Genomic DNA, 22,529 nt, shown 5'->3' on the forward strand with positions numbered 1-22,529 from the left:
CAGAGGGAGAATTCTTTACTCTGCGATGTTCCAGCTGCATCTGCACAGGAAGTTCTCACTGTGCTAAGGTGAAGTGCGCTGCCCCCGCACAAGGCGCTCAGAACAAAGGGACTTTCAGTTGTTTGGGTTAAAGCATCACTAATGAGGCCGCTGGTGTTAATTTCAAAGCCTGGCTGGAGCCACTGACATGCTTGAACTTCTGCAGTAAGCAATTTGTCTACCAAAGACTTAGCTGGTGTCCAAACATTTTTTAGAATACAGTTTTTCTCATTCTCAGGATGGTCATTTTGCCTCTCTGTCCTCTAAAACAGGACTTCTGTAACGTATTGACTACACAGAAGGAGATAGAGGAACCTCTCTGCCACTTCATCTTTTAATTTTTCCCTAGTCTCTGTCAGAACCCTCCATATAAAAACCCTACAACAAAAGGTGTAATTGCCATGGGCACAGCAACTTTGTCACTAGAAGAACTAGTGGGAGCAGCACTGGTGTCAGCAAAATCAGAATCAACATCAGAAGAGTCTCTGAAACTAATGGTTTCAGTATCAGTACCCTCATAGTCTCTTTCATTCCTTTTACTAGTCACTTTAGTGCCTAGGTCAATAGCAGAAACAGGCACAGGACAAAGACAGTCTCTGATTTGGGTAAGTGGGCAGATGGTGGGAAATGCTGCCAGAATGTGATGTGGGGATAAAAGCAGGAACCAGGGGTGAAAGTAACATAGAAGACTTATCAATACGGGGCCCGGAGCCTGGAAGGGGAGGGGCCTCAGGAGTAAGGGGTGGGGCTGTGGCGTCAGCCTCCCCCAAGCAGCCCTTCCGCGCTGCCCGGCCCACGCCACCTGAGGCTCCGGTGGCGATTTAAAGGGCCCGGGGCTCCGACCACTACCACGGTAGCGGTGGTGGTGGCCAGGAGCCCCGGGCCCTTTTAAATCATAAGGACCCGTACATTGGCTGCATAAGGGCCTGTATCAGTGGCCACTTCTTACCGGTACGCTGTATCAGCCCATACCAGCCCACTTTCACCTCTGGCAGGAACCCAACCCAGCCACCACATTGCTCCTACAATGGAGGAATCTTAGAGTTCAGCCTTGTCTACTCTACACAGTTTTGTCAGCAAAAGGCAACTTTTGTCGACAAAACAGTGACAGTGTACACACTACAATGCTCCTCCCACTGACAAAACTCTCCTGCTTTGCCAACAAAATAAAGCCACCTCGACAAGAGGCATGGAGCTTTTTGCAGAAAGTTATATTGACAAAGCATCAGTGTAGACACTGCATTTGTTACATCACCATAACTGGCCTCCAGGAGGTATCTCACAATGCCCACCATGACCGCTCTGCCCACTGATTTGAACTCCGCTGCCCGGCATCCAGCTACACAGGTATGTGCCCCTCCGCTTTCAAAGCCCCAGGAAGCTTTGAAATTCCTCAGCATGGAGAGATCACATAGGTATTGCCCAGCTAAGCATGTCAGCTCCCTGCCTGGACTACAGGGGAGGGGATGGATCTTCTTGGGGAGAGGACGTTGTGGGAGAACTCAGAGGGAATTACAGAATTTAAACATTAATGCAGAATCCTGCTCTCCCGGCACTAGGCCCACCGTGGTCGGCAGGCTGCTGCTGGGTGCGGGGAAGAGACTCCTGCTGTGCTGTGTAGAGCCAGGGAGGGAGGTGGAGGCTGATATTGAGGTGTCCCCCTCCCCCTGCTGGTGTACCGGTCTCTGCTGAGCTGGGGTGATGGGGACAGGGGGACACCAGCTGTCTGTGTACCAGCTTCTGCCTCAGGACTGGTTGCTTTCGGCTGCTGTCTGAACTCAATGAGACAGTGTGCTTACACACTCACTCTCCCCCCGACACCCACACCCACCCCATCTCTGCCTCTCTCTCACACACACACTCCTTGTCAGACACTCTCCCCCTCCACCTACACACACTTCTGTGGGATTCTTGTGTTACTGTTCAGAGCTGTCAGTTTGGTCATATTACCGAGTGCTACTTTAAAAAGTGATTTAAAATGTGTTACTTTTCGGGCACACACAGAAATCATTACAAGATTCATATCATGGTACAAACAAACAATGCCAGGCTCAGCACACAACAGAACACACATCACTGTGCCTCAGTGTTAATATGCTCCTTCAAGGCAACCCCCAGCTAAGGAGTCCCCCATTGGGATTCTCTTACAGCCTTGTGTTCATAACACACAGCACAATACTGAACAGCAGTGCAGGATCCATGCTTTCAGACAGAGATGGCTGGGTTGCAGGTTACCAGGACAGTTGAAAAGTGGCTGGCAATCTAGTAGGATGCCCATGGAATGATGGGATTGAGAAGCCTTCATCATGTGATGCTGTACTTGCCCCATAAGGCATTGCAAACTGTCACTGTGTCTCAATGGTTCCCAGCCGAGAATACCAGATTCAGGACAAACTGCTGAAAAATAGGGCACACCCACCTCAATCTGGTGGTTATTCTTCCATCAAATATACCAGGCCAGTAACAAAAGTAAACTTCTATGGCACCACACTGGTTAACAAGAATTCAGAAATGCAGCCTCCTTAGGTATCCCAGCCCTTGTTTCACCACGCAGACACTGGACTTAATGATGAGTGGCTATTTAAAACCAATTGAATCAAACAAAGGGTTCTTCTAATCCTAAGAGATCACCCACACAGCCAGGCCAATATATAACTCAGATCTTACCCAATAATCACGTTGTTGCCAACCCTTTAGAATCTAATATATAAAGGTTTATTTATAAGAGAAAAGAAAGAGGATAAAGTTATAATGGTCAAGGAAAACAAATGCATACACTCATTGCACAGTTCTTGTATCAGGTTTGAAGCAATGATGGAATAAACTGCTGGCTTGTAATGTTTCCGGTAACTTAATTTCCAAAATATTGGAAGGTCCTCAGTCCATTAGCTGGAATGCTCCTTTAAGTGTAAGTCCGTAGTCCAGAGATCAGAGCAGGAAAGTGGCAAAATGGAGATGCTTCCAGAGCCTTTTATAATTTCTCTCATGTGGAGGGAATGCCCTCAGTTTTAGTTTGTGGGAAAGTACTGGTACAAGATGGAGTCCAGGATCACATGAGTAAGTCACATGCCCTTGTGTGCTATGATGAGTCATAGAGGCAGCCATTACCCCTATTCTGGCTAAGGTGTCCACAGGAAGGGTCACTGAGCAGGGATAAGCTTCTTCTGTGGCTCACTGTGTTCGTTAATGGGCCATCAACTTGAATGGTCCAGTCACAATGTGCTGATTAGACTGGATGTAAACTACCTGGTGGGTGTTAGTCTAGGAGCAAACACATCTGAAATACTGATACCTAGTCAATATTCATAACTTCCAATACAAAAATGATACATGCATACAAATAGGGTAATCATATCCAGCAAATCATAATTTTTCCATTGACACCTTACATGATACACTTTTTACAAGATGTGTTGCAATCGACTAACAGTGGCAATATTAATTATTATAACTGGTCATGTTTCAATCATACAGCCTCACACAAACCCTTCCCAAAATACCATGTGCCCAGTTGCATGGTGGGATAGCTACCCACAGTGCACTGCTCTCTGCACTGATGCAAGAGTTGCTGTTGTGAATGTGTTCCACCGACATAAGGAGCATAATGTGGACATGCAACAGCGATTTAATTACAACAGGGGCTGTACGGCAGCATAATTTGCAACAACAAAATTCTGTAGTATAAACAAAACCTTAGTGAAACCTTGTTTTTCACTCATGAGGATGCTTCTTATGGAGGATGTTAGGAGACAGGGGAGGAAGCAATACTCTCAGCCATGTGACTCACTGTAGGAACACAGGACAGAAACTGAGAATGATGAAGCTGATTGATTGATCCCAGACATGGTGTGGGAAAATCCTCACGAAAATAATCTCACTGAAATTAGAGACAGCGTGGATTGGTTTGAATAGAATACTAAAAGGCTTGGAACTTTGCCCAAAACTCAAACTCAGGCCAATCTTTTGGTTACACCAGTGACTGTAATTACACAGTATATAGGGTGCCAGTACTGTGTAATTACACTGTGGTTATGTTCTAAAGCTAGTTACCCTCCTATATAATAGGCAGTTAATAACATCACTAAAATATCTACTACCCCTTTGGTTTCATATGTCATAATATATACACTTTTCGACTGCAGGTCCGTTAGCTACAGTGTAATGTATTTACTTGACTAGGCTCTTATTAGTTAGTGACAGGTACAGGTATTATAAAACACAAGCAGTGTTCACTGAATTAGAAGCGTAATCAAACATTGATTCTGATCCAGTGCCATTTATTTCATTTAATTTGGCAGTTCCTGAACTTCCTGATTTCAGCTAGAAAAATAAATAAAGGGAGACAGGTTACTTGAGAAGTTCCCAGCCTGTTGCAGGAAACTCCCCAGGAAACTATGTATCTGGGAGAATTCCAGGCCAGAAATGTCTAGGCATGATAATGATCTCATGTTTATGTAACCTCCCTGATAAATTACTGGCTGTCCTACGAGGCAAGCACTGTTTTTTTGCACAGATTCTCCAACAACTCTCAAAAGGATTGTGGTGCCTTCTGGTGCAAGAGTCCTCCCCAAGAAATAGATTAAATCTCAGGGCTTAAACAAACGGGAGCCTCTCTAGAACATTTATCATGAAGTATTACTATAAATAATGGTAACTAGTTGAGTAAAGAGTGTATGTTGTTCATTTACTGCATCATCACTGCTTTTCTAGTTTGTTCACTTCAGGCTTCACCCAAAACCCACTGAAGTCAATAGAAAGAAGCCCACTGACTTCAGTTGGCTTGGATCATAGCCATGTTTACTAATGCACCTGTCAGAAATTGATAAGAGGTCATTAATGAAAAGCAGTTAGATTAAATAGTATTTCAGAGCTAGGTCCATAAAAAGGCATAGGCCAAGATTTTTAATACCTAACAGATTTAGCAATCTAAATATCATTTCAAAAGGGATTTAGGAGTCTAAATACCATCAACTCTCAATGGAATGTAGACTCCTAAGTGCTGAGAGCAGCAATGCTTAAATAACTTTATAGATCCAGGTCCTAGACACCTAACTACTATTTTAGGAATCTAAGTCCAACATTTATATCCCACTGAGATCCTCAAAATCCCTGCTCAGATGCCTCCTAATTCTGTAGGTTCTTAAAGTCCTTTCACAGATGTGATTTAGGCCACAACCCTCTCCTTGGCATTTCCTACTGGTTAGCTCCCCAATCAGTGTGTTGGCTTTTGTGGATCCCATTCTTAGGTGCCTAACTCTCCATACACATTGCATAGAGAGCCTGGACATCTAACTTGACGATGTGGATTCCACTAGTTGGCAAGGAACCTTAAAAGTATAGTGCTGCAACACTGACAATTGCGGTGTTTTAGACTGTGTCTACACTATGGAGACAGCCTACACTGACAGTATGGGAACATCATCTCTCTGAACGAAGTTGACTATGTTGACAGAATCATTCTTTCATTGATATAGCTGTATCTACACTGGTAATTATAGGTTTCAGAGTAGCAGCTGTGTTAGTCTGTATCCGCAAAAAGAACAGGAGTACTTGTGGCACCTTAGAGACTAACAAATTTATTAGAGCATAAGCTTTCGTGGACGACAGCCCACTTCTTCGGATGCATCCTTATGCTCTAATAAATTTGTTAGTCTCTAAGGTGCCACAAGTACTGGTAATTATGTCAACATAGCTATGTCAGTCAGGGGTGTGGTTTTTCACACTCTTGACCAAAGTAGTGATGTTTACCTAAATTTTAAGTGTAGACAAAGCTTAGGTTCTTTAACAGATCTACTCCAGAGACTTTTCCCAATTATTTCTGTTCTATGAAGATTTTAAGGCCAATATTTTCAATATTTGGTTTCCTACAGTTGGGCACCTAACCAAGTGGCCTGACTTTCAGTAGTGCACTTACAGCTCTTCTTGTCTTTAAGATTTGTATACAATTTTTGCAGAGCATTTTAAAGACTAAAAGTAGAAGTGATCAAAGTTTGTTCTTTGAAAATTACAAAACCCACTTCAAACAATACATTTTTCATGAAAATTTAATATCATTCAAAATTTCTCATTTCAAAATGAAATTTGTCATTTAAAATTGAATTGAAAACTTTTGGTTTTCATTATTAATATTCTTCCTTCTTCCCTGTCCCTCTTTCTCCTCTGGAAATGCTGGAGAAGGGGAGAATGGAAACCCGGGGGGAGAATCGTTTTCATTTCAAAAAGAAAACTTTTTATTTAAATAAACAAAAACAAAAAAATCCACACTACCACAAAAAAACTGGGAACATTATTTCATTTCCTTCAAATTGTTTTGCAGAATATAATTGTTATTTTGACCAGATCTAATTAACAGATGAGAGAGAAAGAGAGAATGACTTCTATTTTAGATTATGTGATTTAGAATTAACATTACCCATTGTTTTCTAAAGTGATTTGACTTTCCTCTAGGTGAAAACATAATAAGCAAAGTGGATGTAGTTTTCATTCAATTCTACAAAAGAAGATCAAGTTTTTGTTCCCATCTCCCCGTGACATAGTATATACAGTAACTATATAAACCTGAAATAAACCATGAGACTAGTCTGAGAACATAGAATCACATAGTATACTTCTCTGAAAGAAAAGAAACAGCATTTTTTTTCAGTTTCCACTCTACTGGGTAATCAATATTAATATCACTATTTGTAGCAGGCAATAAAGGTAGTTCAATTGACAGTAAACAGGAAAATGTTTAGTGGTAATCTAAAATTGGCGTAACTGTACAGAGTTTTTGCAAAATGGGTGCAGAGGTTTCCCAGCCCCCCATTGAAGTGAGATTTTCCATTAAGATTATGGCTACCAAGTGGGTTTGACTATAGAGACTTCCGTTGCAAAGAGCTGCCGCAACTTAATAAATGTGTTATCTTGCTTGACCCGCCCTGCAAAAAAATAGCTGAACTGAAACAGCAGCAGCTCAGTTTCTCACAGACACTAATACACAGCCTCAAGGTGTTCACTGAAAAGCTTAACTAGATCAGTTTAAATGTTACAGTTATCAAGCAACAGCATCTGCAAACCAAACTAGTTAGGCACTTTTACTAAATAATGTGCAATTGTTCAACTTCATAAATGAATCTAAGGCCTTCTCTGCACACAGACTTGCGCCAGTGTATGTAAAGGGGATGGACTAGATGACAGTGCACATCAGGGACCCTGCCTGCAGCCCCAGGCCCATCACTAACACCAGTCTGCTGTAGAGCTCTGCATGGGGACACTCTCTGCAGCTGAGGATACCTGAGGCCTGGCTCCAGCCCCAAATTTAACATCATTGCCAGCCTGTTCTGAAGCCTTGCAAGAGGGACACTGCTGCTGCTGCTGCTTCTTTTCCTCAGGACCTGCTCCACCCCAGAATTAGTACCTGGCCAGGCTGTTCTATCGCCTGCAGGGAGGGACAATCAGCTGCTGCTGGGGACACATGAGTCCTGGCTCCCCCAACTGACGCTCTTTCTGGGTTGCTCTATAGCCCTGCAGGGAGAGGAGTCCCGCTAGCTATGCAGGGGAACACCAAAACCTAGTTCCACCCACTACTGACATCACTGCTGACCCAAAACACAGCTCTGAGTGGTCTCCTGCTGCTGCAGTGACCATGAGGCCTAGCCCCAAACGTAGCATTAATCTCACTGTTGGGCTGGTAAATAGCGCGGCAGGAAGGGAGACATAAATGACTGCTGCTGCTCTGCTCGTGCTGCTCCCGAGAAACCGTGAGGCCTATCTTAATACCCTAGACCTGGCATCCTAGTCACGCTGCTCTACAGCCCTGAAAGGATACACACTCTGCTACTTCCCTCATGGCTGGTTTCATCCCTGGAACTGACATAACTGCTGGTTGTTTGAGTGTCCTGTGAGGAAGAGGGCTCAGTTGCTGCCCCAACTTTGGAAGTGATGCACTGTAGCTACTGATTTGCTCTCATGGCTGCCCTCTCATTGCAGATACTAATTCCCTCATGCCCTTATTGTGGACACTGAGATGCTGCTACTAGAACTGCCTATATCTCCCTCCTACATGCCCAGGGCTATGCGAGAGGAAGGGATAGAGACACTCCACTCTGGGGGAAATGCTATTTGGGCTGCTTGTCACCCACTCTGTGTCCTCTTGCAACACAGACAAGAAGTCCCTGCTCCACACAAGGACTGTATTGTTACCGGAGTGATCTATATCTGTACATATGTAAATAGTTAAGAGGTAATATGCCAGTATATGGCACTCAGGCATGTGTTTCAGAGTTCCTAGGCTCTATGTAGTACCAATAAACATTTGTTTTTGTACACTGAAAATGGCTTCCTTTGTGCAGCACTTAACACCTAGGTTTAGCCTGGCCTAAGCAGTCATGGAATGGAACTGCTTGCTGACTACACTACGTACACCCTCTTGCCAACCCCTACTCATCTATATAAGGTACCTATATGATCCCCATTACTATAGTATCTGAGCTCCTCATAACCTTAAATGTATTTAGACTTTCAACACCCTAATGAGGTAAGGAAGAACTTTTATACAGAGCTGGTCAAATTTTTTCAAGCAGAACACATTTCTGTCCGAAAATGAGGATTCATTGTTAAGTGAGAACATGTTGATTCCATCAAAACTTTTGACAGAAACCCAGCAGGTGAGCAGGTAGCAAGCTGGCCAGCCTGCCTGACTCATTTCCTGCCAGCTTCCCCACCCATCTCCCTCCCCAAGCTCTATAGCTCCTTGGCAGCCTGCTTGGTAGGAAGCTTGGGAGACAGGGCTTCTTGGGCTTTCTGAGCTACCTGGCAGGGAGATTGGGAGCTGGGGCTCCCTTGGCTTCCAGGCACCCTGGCAACCCACCTAACCCCCACCTGGGGAGTTGAGTGGTCAGCTCCCTGCACTGGCTGGATTCCCAGGCTGTCCAGCTGACCAGAAAGTTAGCTCCCAAATATCTGCCCCACATCAGAGAAGTGCACTCCATCCTTTGAAACATTTGTGGAACAGCATACTTAGTTCCCACGTGGGAAATGAAGGTACCCTGCCCCCTATCATTTTAATATAAGTACCAACTTCCCCATTTCATGTCTTTCCCAGCTCGGTCAATCTTGCCTAGTCTGGTTGCACCAGCTTAACGAAAATCACTTTTCAGATCAATGTAGTTTAACAGACTGTGACAGAATGGTGGGAGCCAAAAGCTGGGCCAGCATTCTGGTCACTAAGGCTTTGTCTACACTGGCACTTTTGTCAGCAAAACTTTTGCTGGTCAGGGGTGTGAAAAAACACACCCCGACCGATATAAGTTTCACCAACAAAAGCACTAGTGTGGACAGCGCTGTATCAGCGGGAGTTGCTCTCCCACCAGCATAGCTACCGCTGCTCATGGGGGGTGGTTTAATTATGCTGGTGGGAGACCTCTCACTACCAGAGATCCGTTCTGGTTCTAGCACTGCTTGCTAGGTGGTACCCTCCTTATAACTAATAGTTAAAGCTCTCACTTAGGAGACCTTCATTCAAATCCTCACTCTGCCTGATTTAGAACAAGGATCTGAACCTGAGTCTCCCATGTGAGTGCCCTAACCACTGGGCTATGAAGTCATTCTCTTTCTTGGCCAATAAATGTTTAATAGAAAGTGGAACAAGTCCAATAGGAGAGATTGAGAGAAAACAGAATACCCAATAGCCCAATGATTAGGCTTTGCACATGCCCCCTTGCAGAAATTTAGGTGCCTTGGAGGCCTTACTGGTGGAAGCTTAGGTGCCGAGGCCTTTTGGCACCTACAGTATTAGGCAGAAGCTAAGCATTGGGGATGGGGGGGAAGTGAATGCTGGTGTTGCGTAAATGTTGGACTTAGGTGCTTAACTGCCCTCTTTAGGTCCCCTTGTGAATCGTGCTCCAAGCTTAATTAAAGTGATTATAAATCAATTTTCGTTAAACCACTGTGATTTTTGTGAATGTAAGAGGGAATCTAAGTGCAGCTTACACTTGGTTAAAATCAAGATTATCCCATCTACTTTCTTCCCTGGTTGGTTGTTGATCTTGCAAACTCAGTGTTAAAAGAAAACAACCATTTATCATGAGGCAAAAAACAAAACAAAACAAAACATGGAATTAGAAATGCAGAACTTTATGACATAGGGAGTATGGGATGCAATAAAATAAAAATAAACCCAGTTTCTTATCTTCATGGTGAACTAATTGATCTTTAAAATAAACTCCGCCATTCCCAGCCATGTTTGATAAATCCGCATGCATGGTAGGAGTGTTTTGGTTGGCTGTGGAAATTTCTGAAAGGGACATGGTTTATCATCAGAAGTTGCTGCTCCTCACTGAAAATGACAACTCTGCAAACTCAAGGGGTGAATTATCTTTCCCTTTGGAATGTCGTCGGTTATGATTGCCATGGATACTGTAATCTTCCTTGTGCCCGTTCAGGAGCCTTTTTCTGAGTAGCCCTCTTTTCACAAATATAGCGATATTGGCCTGTACAGTTATGGGAGAAGGCTTCCCCAGCTTTGAAAAGTGCACATTTTTCTCCAGGCTCTTGTATCTTTACTGGAAAACTTTTAAAAGAAACATTTTACTGTCAGACATACCAGACTTGGTGAAATCACAAACAAACATAAAATTGATGTGCCTAAATCTTGAGGGTAGATGCCAGATATAGACAAAGAAAGAAATAGCTTTGGTATGATTCAGGACCCAGAACAAGCAGAACAATATTCTTGTAATGTATTTGTGTATGTGTCATCTGACTTTATTACTTTGACCCTTTAAATCCTGCTCAGTTTGGAACATTCATTAACAGCACTTCTAGAAACTCTATAAACAACTCTGATGGAAATTCAATCAGTGATAACTCTATTTGTCCTTCAAAAAGTCTGTGCTTTGAAATCATGGATCCAGATAGCTCAGTCTGAATCTTCATATTTTTATCCATAACATAACAAAACAAAAAAATCCTCTCAACAAGAAAAACTCAGCTCTGTAACCAAAACAAAACATATGTAGGACAAGTCAAATGTGTTCAGAGACCCACGTCCTGCTTCCAATCAGCAAACCCCACTCTCTATTTCCAAGAAGGAGCTCAGCCCATATATATGATCTTTCTGAGCCTACCTAGACTCAGCTGAACCTGATGGCTTGGTCTCTGAAACCCCTTGGAGGGATTAAACCAGCCCTTTCCCCACAAAAGCCATGCCACTGTCTGACTCAATGCCTCTTTCTAGAGGAAACATCAGCCCAGGTGTGTCAGGGCTGTGGGACCTACTTTAGGGTATCGAATAATCTTTATTCCCCTTCCCATTGACATAGTAAAAATTTGGTAAGAAATACACTAGGATATAAAAAAACTGAACCATTTCTAGGTGTGCCTGAGACTTACAGGTCAGTGGAGTGGGCTGTGCCATCCTGCCACACCCAGCTATGACCCATTGCCATACGGGATAATCTAATCCAGTGAAATGAGGCCTGAGACTTTATGAAATCCTGTGTGGAAACAAAAGCAAATCAGCTCAAACCCCGGTATGAGTGTGTGGATATAAGGGATGGGAGGGAAGCTAATGAGTCATGGTCACAGCCAGTATGCTGAGGTCCCCGGATGTTGGCCAAACACATTCTCCTTTTTCCCCAGAAGACCTTTCAGTACATTTTACAGAAAATATTTCTGAAATGTAATTCCTTCCTCCCACTCATCCTGCCTACTTTCCCTCTGGCTGGGGAAAACTGATGGGGACTCTCTAGGGAAACTGCTTCTACAACGTCATTAATTATCTAGGGGAATTACTGTGGAAGGAGAAGAAACACTCTCTTCTCAGTGAGCAGAGAGCACGAGCTTTCTCTTGGGCCTTGTTAGTGAGATACTAGAAATACATTTTGGTCTCTCGCCACACCCCCATCCATCCCTCAGTAGCTGTACTGAGCATTAAACCTTAGACCTGGTATCATCACACTTCCTTTAAGCCCTTCAGGTAGTTTTAGAATTTTTATTCATTCCCTTCTCTGGTGCCCATAGTCTGGTCAAGCTTTCTTAGGAAATTTAGCATGGAAAACAAAACAGGGCAGTTTAGTGGGTCACATTATCCTGACAACATGGACCATTCATTTTATAACCATATTCTACTTCCCCATCACAGGGATATATGGCAGGTATAGTTTAGAATATACAGGAAACAAAACAACAGGGTAAATTCCCTACCAGCTCTTCCTTGTTCTCTATTTTAAGCAGTAGGGATCCCCAAGAAGAGCAGTATTCTTTACTCTTGTGCCATGTTTTCATTTCCTTCGAAAAATGGTAACACTTCTCTCCATGCTGTATCCAGCTCTCTGGGCAAGGTCTACATTTATCTCCTTGAAAAAGAGACATTATAGATCCATCACATTTCTGTGTGATGCAGTTTCATGTGAGGGGTCATAACGTATTAGCTGCACTGGCATGTTCGTGCACCACCATTCTATACTGGAACAGAGTCTTCAAGTGGCACAAGTCTGTGATTTGAAAATAAAAGTAATTAATTCTGCTGCTGAGTCTGTGTGTCTCAGGTTCAGCTGATGCTGACCATGAATTTGGGACTATTAGAAAACAAACATGCAGAATCATCCCTGGTCCAGCATAGCCTCGCCCTCCTTACTGACAGGAAGCTAGCACCATTAATGGAACTAGGCCAGGCACCATTTGCCCCAGAGAAGAACATACGTGCAACCAATGTAACAGAGAAGAGGCCGAACTGCAGAGTCACTGTCTGCTCAAAGGTCCAACATATGGGCAGGTGCAAGTGAGATACATCCCCAGATTATCAGGAATGATAAAGATTTTTCCATTAAATAGTGAAAAGGAAAAACTGGGCATAAGCCTGCAACTTAATTTTTTTTTAAAGAAAGACTCCAGGATTTCTCTCATCTGCCACCTTTTAGCACTGTCCTTGGCATGTGCGTCTGCAAGCATAGTCCTAGAATGGAAGAGCTTGATCAGGGGTTTGGGGGAAATTTTGAACAGGTGTATGCTACATCCCATTAGTGTGCTGACTTAATGCTGATCCACTTAAATGCTGACCCAGTCTCGTCAGTGAATTGCTATTATCAATGGTCACAGAAATTGCAATTATTTGTGGGCCCCATGAACAAAAGAGGAAATGAGAGCACCCAGGGAGGAAGGAAACATCATATATGACATAGGTGACATGAATGAGACATGAGTCAGTTTGTCATTTGTGGGTCACATCCTGACACTCCCAAAGGAACAGGAAGGAATTAGGTGACATACATTAAAAAAAGATATGCCCGTGTTTCAAAACCCTGAAGTTAGAGTGACAGGGATCATTGAGTTTAACCTATGCTGGATTCCAAACATTTTTGCATAGAATTTTTTTGTGGCTTTCAGTGTTAACAACAATTAGCTCAGGCCCTTGGGCAGTGTGTGCACAGGGAGAGAGGAACCCTGAGAAAGCTCTTTTGTTAATAATGACAAAGTGACCAGGAGTCTACTGAAACACCAATGTTATTTTATAGGCTATAACAGAATAGTGAACGTGAGTCACTACCTTTCATGTTCACAATATTTGTGAGGTTTGTGTTCTTTGCTTGGAGATCATCTCTTTGCTGGTGGCAGATTTCCAGTGTTTTCTGCAGTTGGGTGATATTGTCCACAATTTCACATTGCTTGTTGAGGGTTTTGTTCTGCAGAACTAAAATTCAGAATAAATTCACACATACTGTACCACTTGTAAATTTTGTAAGTTTTTATAAGTTACCTTTTGTTCTATAGGTCTGCTTAGAGATATGTTTATTTTTTCAGATTTTTTTGGTAGTTAAGGAGCTAGCAAAATAGTAAACGCTACTTGGATATTAAAAAGAGCACTGGATGGTTTTAAAATGGAACATATGCAAAAACAATTGACAATTTAGTTTGATTTCTAATCTCTGGGGTGGAGGCAGAGAATATTTTAAGAGACTGAAAGACTGTCAGTTCTTAAGGGCTGATGCACCACTCTGTTACTCCAGTTTTGTGTCATCATCACTCCAATGAAATCAAAACTAGATATACTGGTGCTGCCAATATCCAAGCTAAGTAGCAAGGAAAACAGGTAGAGATTTAGGTAGAATGAAGTAACAGGAGTGCACATGGATGTGCTCAAAAAAAAAAAAAAAAAAAAAACCTAAATAGAGATAAAATCCATTAAAATATTGCTGTAACTCAGAGGTAAAGCACACAACATTGCTACCATGAAATCCAAACGAGCCATGTTGCACTGGATGAGAGAACCCGAAAAATCTGATGCCTTATCAAAAGAGATGGAGAAATCACTGGAAGGAAGGAGGGAGCTGTCCATAAATTACATGACATTTTTGGGTGATTTTCAAGACCCACCCACTCCCTTGTAACACTGGAAAAACATGTACAAATAAGGACTCACCTACCTAATGCATTATATAATTTATAGACAGTCCCGAAGGAAGGAAGGAAGGAAGGAAGGAAGGAAGGAAGGAGACCTAGAAGTATAATCTTGAGTGCAACTTTGAAATCCACTAAGTAAAAGGTTCAGAAGAAAAGATGCAAAGTGAAAACATTTAACAATAATACCAGACAAAAGAAGGAAGGAATCAATTGATGAAAGAATTGATTGGTGGAAGGAGTAGATGTTTTCAGGGTACATGGGAGGGAGAAGAGGACAGAAGAAAGGGAGGAGTTAATCTTCTCTTTGAAGTCCTCAAGATTCTGCACCTGGCTGCTTACTGACTCAAGTAAAGCTCTCAATGATCTTGTCTAGACTACAGTTTTTGGATGTGTCTGCTAAAATCAATGAACACCACATAACCAAAAAATCTAATCTAGACAAGGACAAGGACAAAAATCTAATCTCTACTCTCCATTATCCTCTCTCTCCTGGTCCTCTACTCTACACAGATCCTGAACATGATTTTTTGTACAGTGGTTTGTGGGTCATGAACAGAGGAGATTAAGAAAAATTAAAAAAAAAAAAAAAAAAACATCTGGGAAAGGCAGCAAGAAACACCAAACAAACAAGCACATGAACAAAAAGCAACACTGCAAGGCATAACACAAGCTCAACACATTGTGTTCCTCACAACAAAGTGCTTCTGCAACAGGGAAACCACAGCAGCCTTTTTAGTGTGAGTGGGAAATTCGGGAAGTCATGGGGCATGGGGAACAGGGGTCTGTTGGGGCAGAGAGGAGGTAGAAAATGCTTTAGTCTAATCACAGGAATTGGCTGAGGAGGATGCAAGGTGCTCAGTATATCTGGGCCTATTTGTCTGTTGCCATATTCTTCTGTCTATATGTGAGTTTATTTTGTTTCAGTGCCATCATTTTGGGGTCCTGCTGTGCACGCATTCCCGTTGCAACTTCCCCAGTGTCCATAGTTTAACAGACTTTCCCTAAGAGGGTGCATGACTTCATTATTCTCCACCAAGTGTCCCATACAATTATATGACCAGTTCATCTATGATTAGTTTGTCATTATTTCGGTGATTTCCTGTAATTCCCAAAGGTACAGGAAGGAATCAGGTGATGCCTATAGGGAATGGATACGCCCATGTCTCAAAACCCTGATGCCAGTGAGCCAACGATCATTGAGTATGACCCCTGCTGGGTGCCCAACACTTCCCGCAAAGATTCTTTTGTGTCTTTCCTTTCTATTAACACTTAGCTCAGGCCCTGGGGCAGTTTGTGCACAGGGAGAGAAGGAACCTGAGAAAGCTCTTTTGTTAATAAGGACAAGGGGGATGAAGATTCTAATGAAACAAAAATGTTACTCTAATGGCTATAACAGAATAGTGAGCTTCAATTGATACCTTTAATGTTCACAATATTTGTGAGGTTTGTGTTCTTTGCTTGGAGATCATCTTTTTGCTGATGGCAGATTTCCAGAGTGTTCTGCAGTTGGGTGAGGTTATGCAATAATTCATGCTGTTTGTTGGGGTTTTCATTCTGGAGAACTTAAATTAACAATAAAGTAACAAAAACTGTGCCACATAAAACTGAAACTACAGTGACCTTTATTAAATCAATTGTCTTTTGCTCTATAAGTCCGCTAAGAGAAATATTTATTTTCTTTAGATTTATTTTGGTATTTGAGGAGCTCGCAAGTTAGTAAAGCACTACTTGGCTAGTAAAAGAAAAAGACTGTGGTTTTGTAACCTGGCTAACAGACCATGTGCAAAAACATAATATATAACCTACACAGATTTTTAATCTCTGTTAAATTGGGGGAAAGGGTAGTGTTACTATCCCAAGCTCAACACAAAGAATAAGTTTTGCTCCATGTTAGTCATCAAAATGAGGCACCACTTATACAGATTGTTTTCAAAATATGATCATGCTCTGAGCTCCACTGGGCTCCTCCTCAGTGGGGCCTGAATATACCCATAGGCTCTCCTAGGCTTCTTTGGCATGGCTCCTTTTTGTCCAAGGGGGAATTTAAAAAGTATTATCTCTGAAATGCCAGCCATGTCGAGCACCAGAATTAGCTGTTTCTCAAGGCAGATTGTGCTGATTTGTGACCCCCCCTCTCCTTTCTTACATGAGGAATTAAATAGTTACAGTTAGCATTTAAATTATCATCAGTGGGCATCTGAGTTAACACCTCACTGAGAGGAATGGGGTAGCTCATCCCTTTCAGGGCTATTTTTCCAGAATTGTTTTTATATGGAGATATACCTTAGACCTGGAAGGGACCTTGAAAGGTCATTGAGTGTAGTTCTCTGCCTTCACAGCAGGACCAAGTACTGTCCCTGACAGATTTTTGCCCCAGTTCCCTAAATGGCCCCCTCAAGGACTGAGTTCACAATCCTGGGTTTAGTAGGCCAATGCTCAAACCACTGAGCTATCCCTCCCCGTCCCTTTAGCATCTTTTGAGGTTTTCTTTGCAACCATAATAATAGACAGGTTTCAGAGTAGCAGCCGTGTTAGTCTGTATCCGCAAAAAGAACAGGAGTACTTGTGGCACCTTAGAGACTAACAAATTTATTAGAGCATAAGCTTTCGTGGACTACAGCCCACTTCTTCAGATGCATCCAAAGAAGTGGGCTGTAGTCCACGAAAGCTTATGCTCTAAGAAATTTGTTAGTCTCTAAGGTGCCACAAGTACTCCTTTTCTTTTTGCATAATAATAGACAGACTTTTTACAAATGAAAGCTGGGATTCTGCAAAACTAAATAGCATCATCTAAAAAAAAATTGTTAGGGGGCCATTCAGATGAGAGGGCACAATTGTGACATGGGAAATATCTGCACAGCATTGTCCTTCTCACAAATAAGCTCTTCTACAAGCGGCGAACCACAACAATCTGCTGAAAGGAAACCACAACCTTGTTTTAGTCAGAGTGGGCAAATAAAGACATCAAGGATTAGGAAACCCATCTGAGTAGAACGGGAGGTGGGAAATGATCTAGTCTAATCATAGGAAATAGATGAAGATGCAAGCTTGTTATTATATCTGAACATGTGGTTTCTTCTACATCTGAGTCATCTATAGGGTATGGTTTTCAAATTGTCTGTTAAATGATAGTGTTGATGGTATAGATAAACAAAGTAGCACTTTGCCAGTTAGTGCTGTGGAGAGGGGTGAGCTTGAAGGTCTTTCTGTAGTAAAGCCTTTTTGTCTCTTGAATTTGTGACTCTCTCTCTCTCTCCATAGGCCAGGTCTACAGTAGAAACTTTTGGCAGTTTAGCAATGTCAGCTTGGGGTGTGATTTTTGCAATATTATTTTACTGACTAAAACCCTAGTGTAAACACAGTTATACTGGTAAAAAAGTGTTTTTACCAATACAACTTAATTTGCTCAGGGACCCGTTATAAGCTATACCATCAAAATCACCTTTTTGCCAGTATAAGCTGCATCTACTTAGCACAGTTTGCTGGTATATCTATACTGGCAAACCATTTCTAGTGTAGATATGGCCTTATTGATGAGTTTATCTTGTTCCAATGTCATCATGTTAAATTCTTTTGTGCATTAATATTTTGTGCAAATTTCCAAGTAGTCATAGTTTAACAACATTTCCGTTAGTGTGTGTCTCTAGCTTAATCTCCACCAAGTGTCCCATAAAATTATTTGATTACATCAGCTTTGATTAGTTTGCTCTTCCCATAGAAAAGAATCATTGCATTTGATATGGTTCCACATGGGAAATTATTAGTTAAATTGGAGAAGATGGGGATTAATATGAGAACTGAAAGGTGGATAAGGATCTGGTTAAAGGAGCAACTACAATGGGTCATAGTGAAAGATGAACTGTCAGGCTGCGGAGAGGTTACTAGTGGAGTTCTCTGCGTTCGGTTTTGGGACCAATCTTATTTAACATTTTTATTAATGACCTTCTCACAAAAAGTGAGAGTGTGCTAATAACATTTACAGATGACACAAAGTTGGGAAGTATTGCCAATACAAAGGAGGACTGGAATATTATACAAGATCTGGATGACTTGTAAATTGGAGTAATAGAAATGGGATGAAATTTTAATAGTACAAAGTGCAAGGTCATACACTTAGGGACTAAAAACAAGAATTTTTGCTATAAATTGGGGACTTATCAGTTGGAAGCGACAGAGGAAGATGGCTATATTGGTTGGTCACAGGATGACTAGGAGCCATCAGTGTGATGCAGCCATGATAAAAGCTAATGCAGTGCTAGGATGCATTAGGCGAGGTATTTCCAGTAGAGACAGGGAAGTGTTAGTACCATTATACAAGGGAGACCTGGTGAGACCTCATCTGGAATACTATGTGCAATTCTGGTCTCCCATGTTTATGAAAAATGAATTCAAACTGGAACAGGTGTGGAGAAGGGTTAATGAGATGATCCGAGGAATAGAAAACCTACTTTATGAGAGGAAACTCAAAAAGCTTGGCTTGTTTAGCCTAACCAAAATAAAGTTGAGGGGAGATATGATTGCTCTCTATAAATACATCAGAGGGCTAAATACCAGGGAGGGAGAGGAGTTATTTAAGTTAAGTTAATGCAGGGGATGGTATGATGCCTGAGGTAAGAGGGGAAATGGGAAGCACAAGCAGGAGAGCGCAAGAGGGGAGGACTCCTGCTTCATACTGAGAAAGCAGGACGATCAGCAAGTTATCGTAAGTGCCTATACACAAATGCAAGAAGCCTGGGAAACAAGCAGGGAGAACTGGAAGTCCTGGCACAGTCAGGGAACTATGATGCGATTGGAATAACAGAGATTTGGTGGGATAACTCACATGACTGGAGTACTGTCATGGATGGATATAAACTGTTCAGGAAGGACAGGCAGAGCAGAAAAGGTGGGGGAGTTACATTGTATGTAAGAGAGGAGCATGACTGCTCAGAGCTCAGGTATAAAACTGCAGAAAAACTTGAGAGTCTCTGGATAAAGTTGAGAAGTGTGAGCAACAAAGGTGATATCGTGGTCGGAGTCTGCTATGCACCACCAGACCAGGGGGATGAGGTGGACAAGGCTTTCTTCTGGCATATGCAGAAGTCGCTAGATCGTAGGCCCTGGTTCTCATGGGAGACTTTAATCACCCTGATATCAGCTGGGAGAGCAACACAGCGGTGCACAGAAAATCTAGGAAGTTTTTGCAAAGTGTAGGGGACAATTTCATGGTGCAAGTGCTGGAGGAACCAACTAGGGGCAGAGCTTTTCTTGACCTGCTGCTCACAAACAGGGAAGAATTAGTGTCACCATCTCTCAGGGCAGAGTCCTGCACTTAAATCAGCCTGTGGTTTTACCTTCCAAGAAGAGGAATGGCAGGAGAGCCATCAAAAGAAGGATTGCCCCTGCTCCTGTCCCTCTTAAGTGAGAACAGAGCAAAGGGGAGACTGCCACCCCAGATTTGGGAGAAATGACATTCACTTGATTGCAAGCCTCTTTTCAAATGCATCAGTATGGTCTAATAAAAGCAGTTAAAATGCCTGGTCTTCTTTTGTGAATTAATTTCCTCTTTTACTAGACTACAATTTTAAGGGATCATTCCGTTGGTCAGGTAGCTGCATTGATAATATGGTATAAAAGCCTAGAAAGATAGAACTCAATCATTTCATTAAGAAATTTACATAGGAAATTGTCTAAATGGTGTCAAGTATCAGAGGGGTAGGCGTATTAGTCTGGATCTGTAAAAAGCGACAAAGAGTCCTGTGGCACCTTATAGACCAAAGGACGTAGCGGAGCATAAATGCCTACATCGGGTGGATTCTGGGAGGTGATTTCTGTGTTTTTTTTCAGGCATTTCCCCAGTAGATTGAAGATGAGGAACATTTTTCCCATAGAGAAGTTGATGTGGATTGCATGTTTTGTGAAAACAGAAAAAAGAACAAACTCATGACAGAAAAACTTAATCCATTACACATGAAGGATAAAGCCTATGGGCCTGGTTTTTCTTTTGGTTTTGTCCTTTTGGTTTTCTTTTTGTTTGTTTTGTTATTTTTTAGTTCCCCCATTATAAAACCATGGACTTGTTTAGAGTAATATCAGATTTATACAGTATAAGTGATACTAGAATCAGGCTTTCTGAAATTAGTAAATACCTGGAGGGGTTCACATAAACTTTGATCACCTTTTTAAAGGGAAAACATTACCCACTTGCCAGCACACAGGTATACAGGGAGACTTACAAGTAAAAGAGAGCCATCTGCAGACGATTGTCCTGGTTAATGGGAGTCATCAAGATTCCAAACCACCATGAATGGCCCACACTTTGCATCATTACAATAGGCCCTCAGAGTTCTATTTCATATTTCTAGTTTCAGATACATGAGTGGTACATTTATACAAATAGGATGAGCACACTGAGTAGATTATAAGCTTTGTAATGATACCTTACAAGAGACCGTTTGCATGAAGCATATTCCAGTTAAATATTATGTAACTCATTAGCATATTTTCATAAAATCATAGAGAGTGCAACATCACCCAATGGATTTGGCCTGATGTGAGGGGTTCTCTCCAGATGCTGCTTTTAAACCCCGGTCTCAGAAAATAGCTCACGAACAAGAGAAGCGGCTAATCAAACCTGAGAGTGACAAATGGTGAACACTCGGGTTTCTGGCATGGCAAAGAACCCTTACCATGGGCTTGGGTGCCATGAGGGTTCTCTAAGAGACGGGAAGCATCACCAAGTTAAGGGCTCCAGAGAAACTGCCCAATATTTTCAAACTTTAGGATGCCTGAATTTCAGCCCCTAAACCCACTTTTAAGCAACTAACTAAAAGTGACCTGATTGCCATAGGTGCTGAGCACTCAAAACTCCTAGTGAAATCAACAGGAGCTGTGGGTGCTCAGCTCCTCTTCAAATCAGGCCACTTATAAGTTATTTAGGTGCCTAATTTAAGGCATCTCATTTTCAAAATGTAATCAAAGCCTATTTCATGCCCTTACAGGAGGAGTTTTGCTAAGAGCAGATATCACTGACTAAAAATCCCACACAAACGGTGGGTGAATGAATGGGAATGATGTCATAAAAGGATGACATATCCCCTCCGGCTTGGGTAACAAATGAAGTAGCTGCCCATTGGTTCTCAGACAACCAATCAGAAAGGATGTTTTCTCTGTCTGCACTGAGGTTATAAAAGGCTGCACGCTCAGACAGGGTCAGCATACTACTCTGGTGATTTCAAGAGGTGGCTTAGCCAAGCCACACTTTGTCAGGCCAGTCATAATCAGGCCAGACCAGGAAGAAATCAAAGAAGGCAAAATAAGAGCGAGAAAACCAAGTGAACAGAGCCAGGAACAGAAGGAAAGAGAGTCAGGCAAGCCAAGCAAAGAAAGACACAGGCAAGTGGAGCCAAGCAAGGAAACATCCACTGAAGCCAAGCAAGTCAAGAAAAAAGCTAGGCAGGCCAATTCCTCAGGAAAGACTCAGGTAAACCAAGCAGAGAAAACAAAAGAAAGCCAAGAAAGTCAAGCCAAGTGTTGCTGGAACACTAGAAGTCTGCAACATGTCTGAGACTGAGGCTGAGTCTGAGGCTGAGTCTGAGCACTCTGGTGAGACCTCAACCGCAAAAGACCCTAAGGCCAAAATCACCCGTTCTTCCCGGGCTGGGCTGCAGTTCTCTGTCAGTCGCATAGACAGATTGCTCCGCAAAGGACAATGTGCAGACCGTATTGAAGCTGGAGCCCCAGTATATATGGCCGCGGTGCTTCAATAAGTGACTCATGAGATTGTGGATATTGCTGGGGAAGTCGCTGCACGCAGCAAGAAGCGTCGGATTTCCCCACACCACTTGCAGCTGGCCATTCACAGCGACTCAGAGCTCAAGAAACTGCTGGGAGGTGTCACCATCTCTCAGGGCGGAGTCCTGCACTTAAATCAGCCTGTGGTTTTACCTTCCAAGAAGAGGAATGGCAGGAGAGCCATCAAGAGAAGGATTGCCCCTGCTCCTGTCCCTCTTAAGTGAGAACAGAGCAAAGGGGAGACTGCCACCCCAGATTTGGGAGAAATGACATTCACTTGATTGCAAGGCTCTTTTCAAATGCATCAGTATGGTCTAATAAAAGCAGTTAAAATGCCT

General features: G+C 42.5%; 1 protein-coding gene across 1 annotated transcript in view; it reads right to left on the reverse strand.

The window, feature by feature from the left end:
* Positions 1–11,404: 11,404 nt before the first annotated feature.
* Positions 11,405–22,529, reverse strand: part of LOC128843699 (C-type lectin domain family 1 member A-like) — a 29,061-nt gene continuing 17,936 nt past the window's right edge. Inside the window, exons 3-6 of the mRNA XM_054040741.1 lie at positions 15,837–15,980; positions 13,565–13,708; positions 12,223–12,374; positions 11,405–11,513 (exon numbers count right to left, since the gene is read on the reverse strand). Of these exons, the coding sequence (XP_053896716.1) occupies positions 11,406–11,513; positions 12,223–12,374; positions 13,565–13,708; positions 15,837–15,980 (548 nt within the window). The 3' untranslated portion in view covers position 11,405. The remainder of the gene's footprint in view (positions 11,514–12,222; positions 12,375–13,564; positions 13,709–15,836; positions 15,981–22,529) is intronic.

Source organism: Malaclemys terrapin, chromosome 1, assembly GCF_027887155.1.
Source record: "Malaclemys terrapin pileata isolate rMalTer1 chromosome 1, rMalTer1.hap1, whole genome shotgun sequence".
In the NCBI taxonomy this organism is placed as follows: Eukaryota; Metazoa; Chordata; order Testudines; family Emydidae; genus Malaclemys; species Malaclemys terrapin.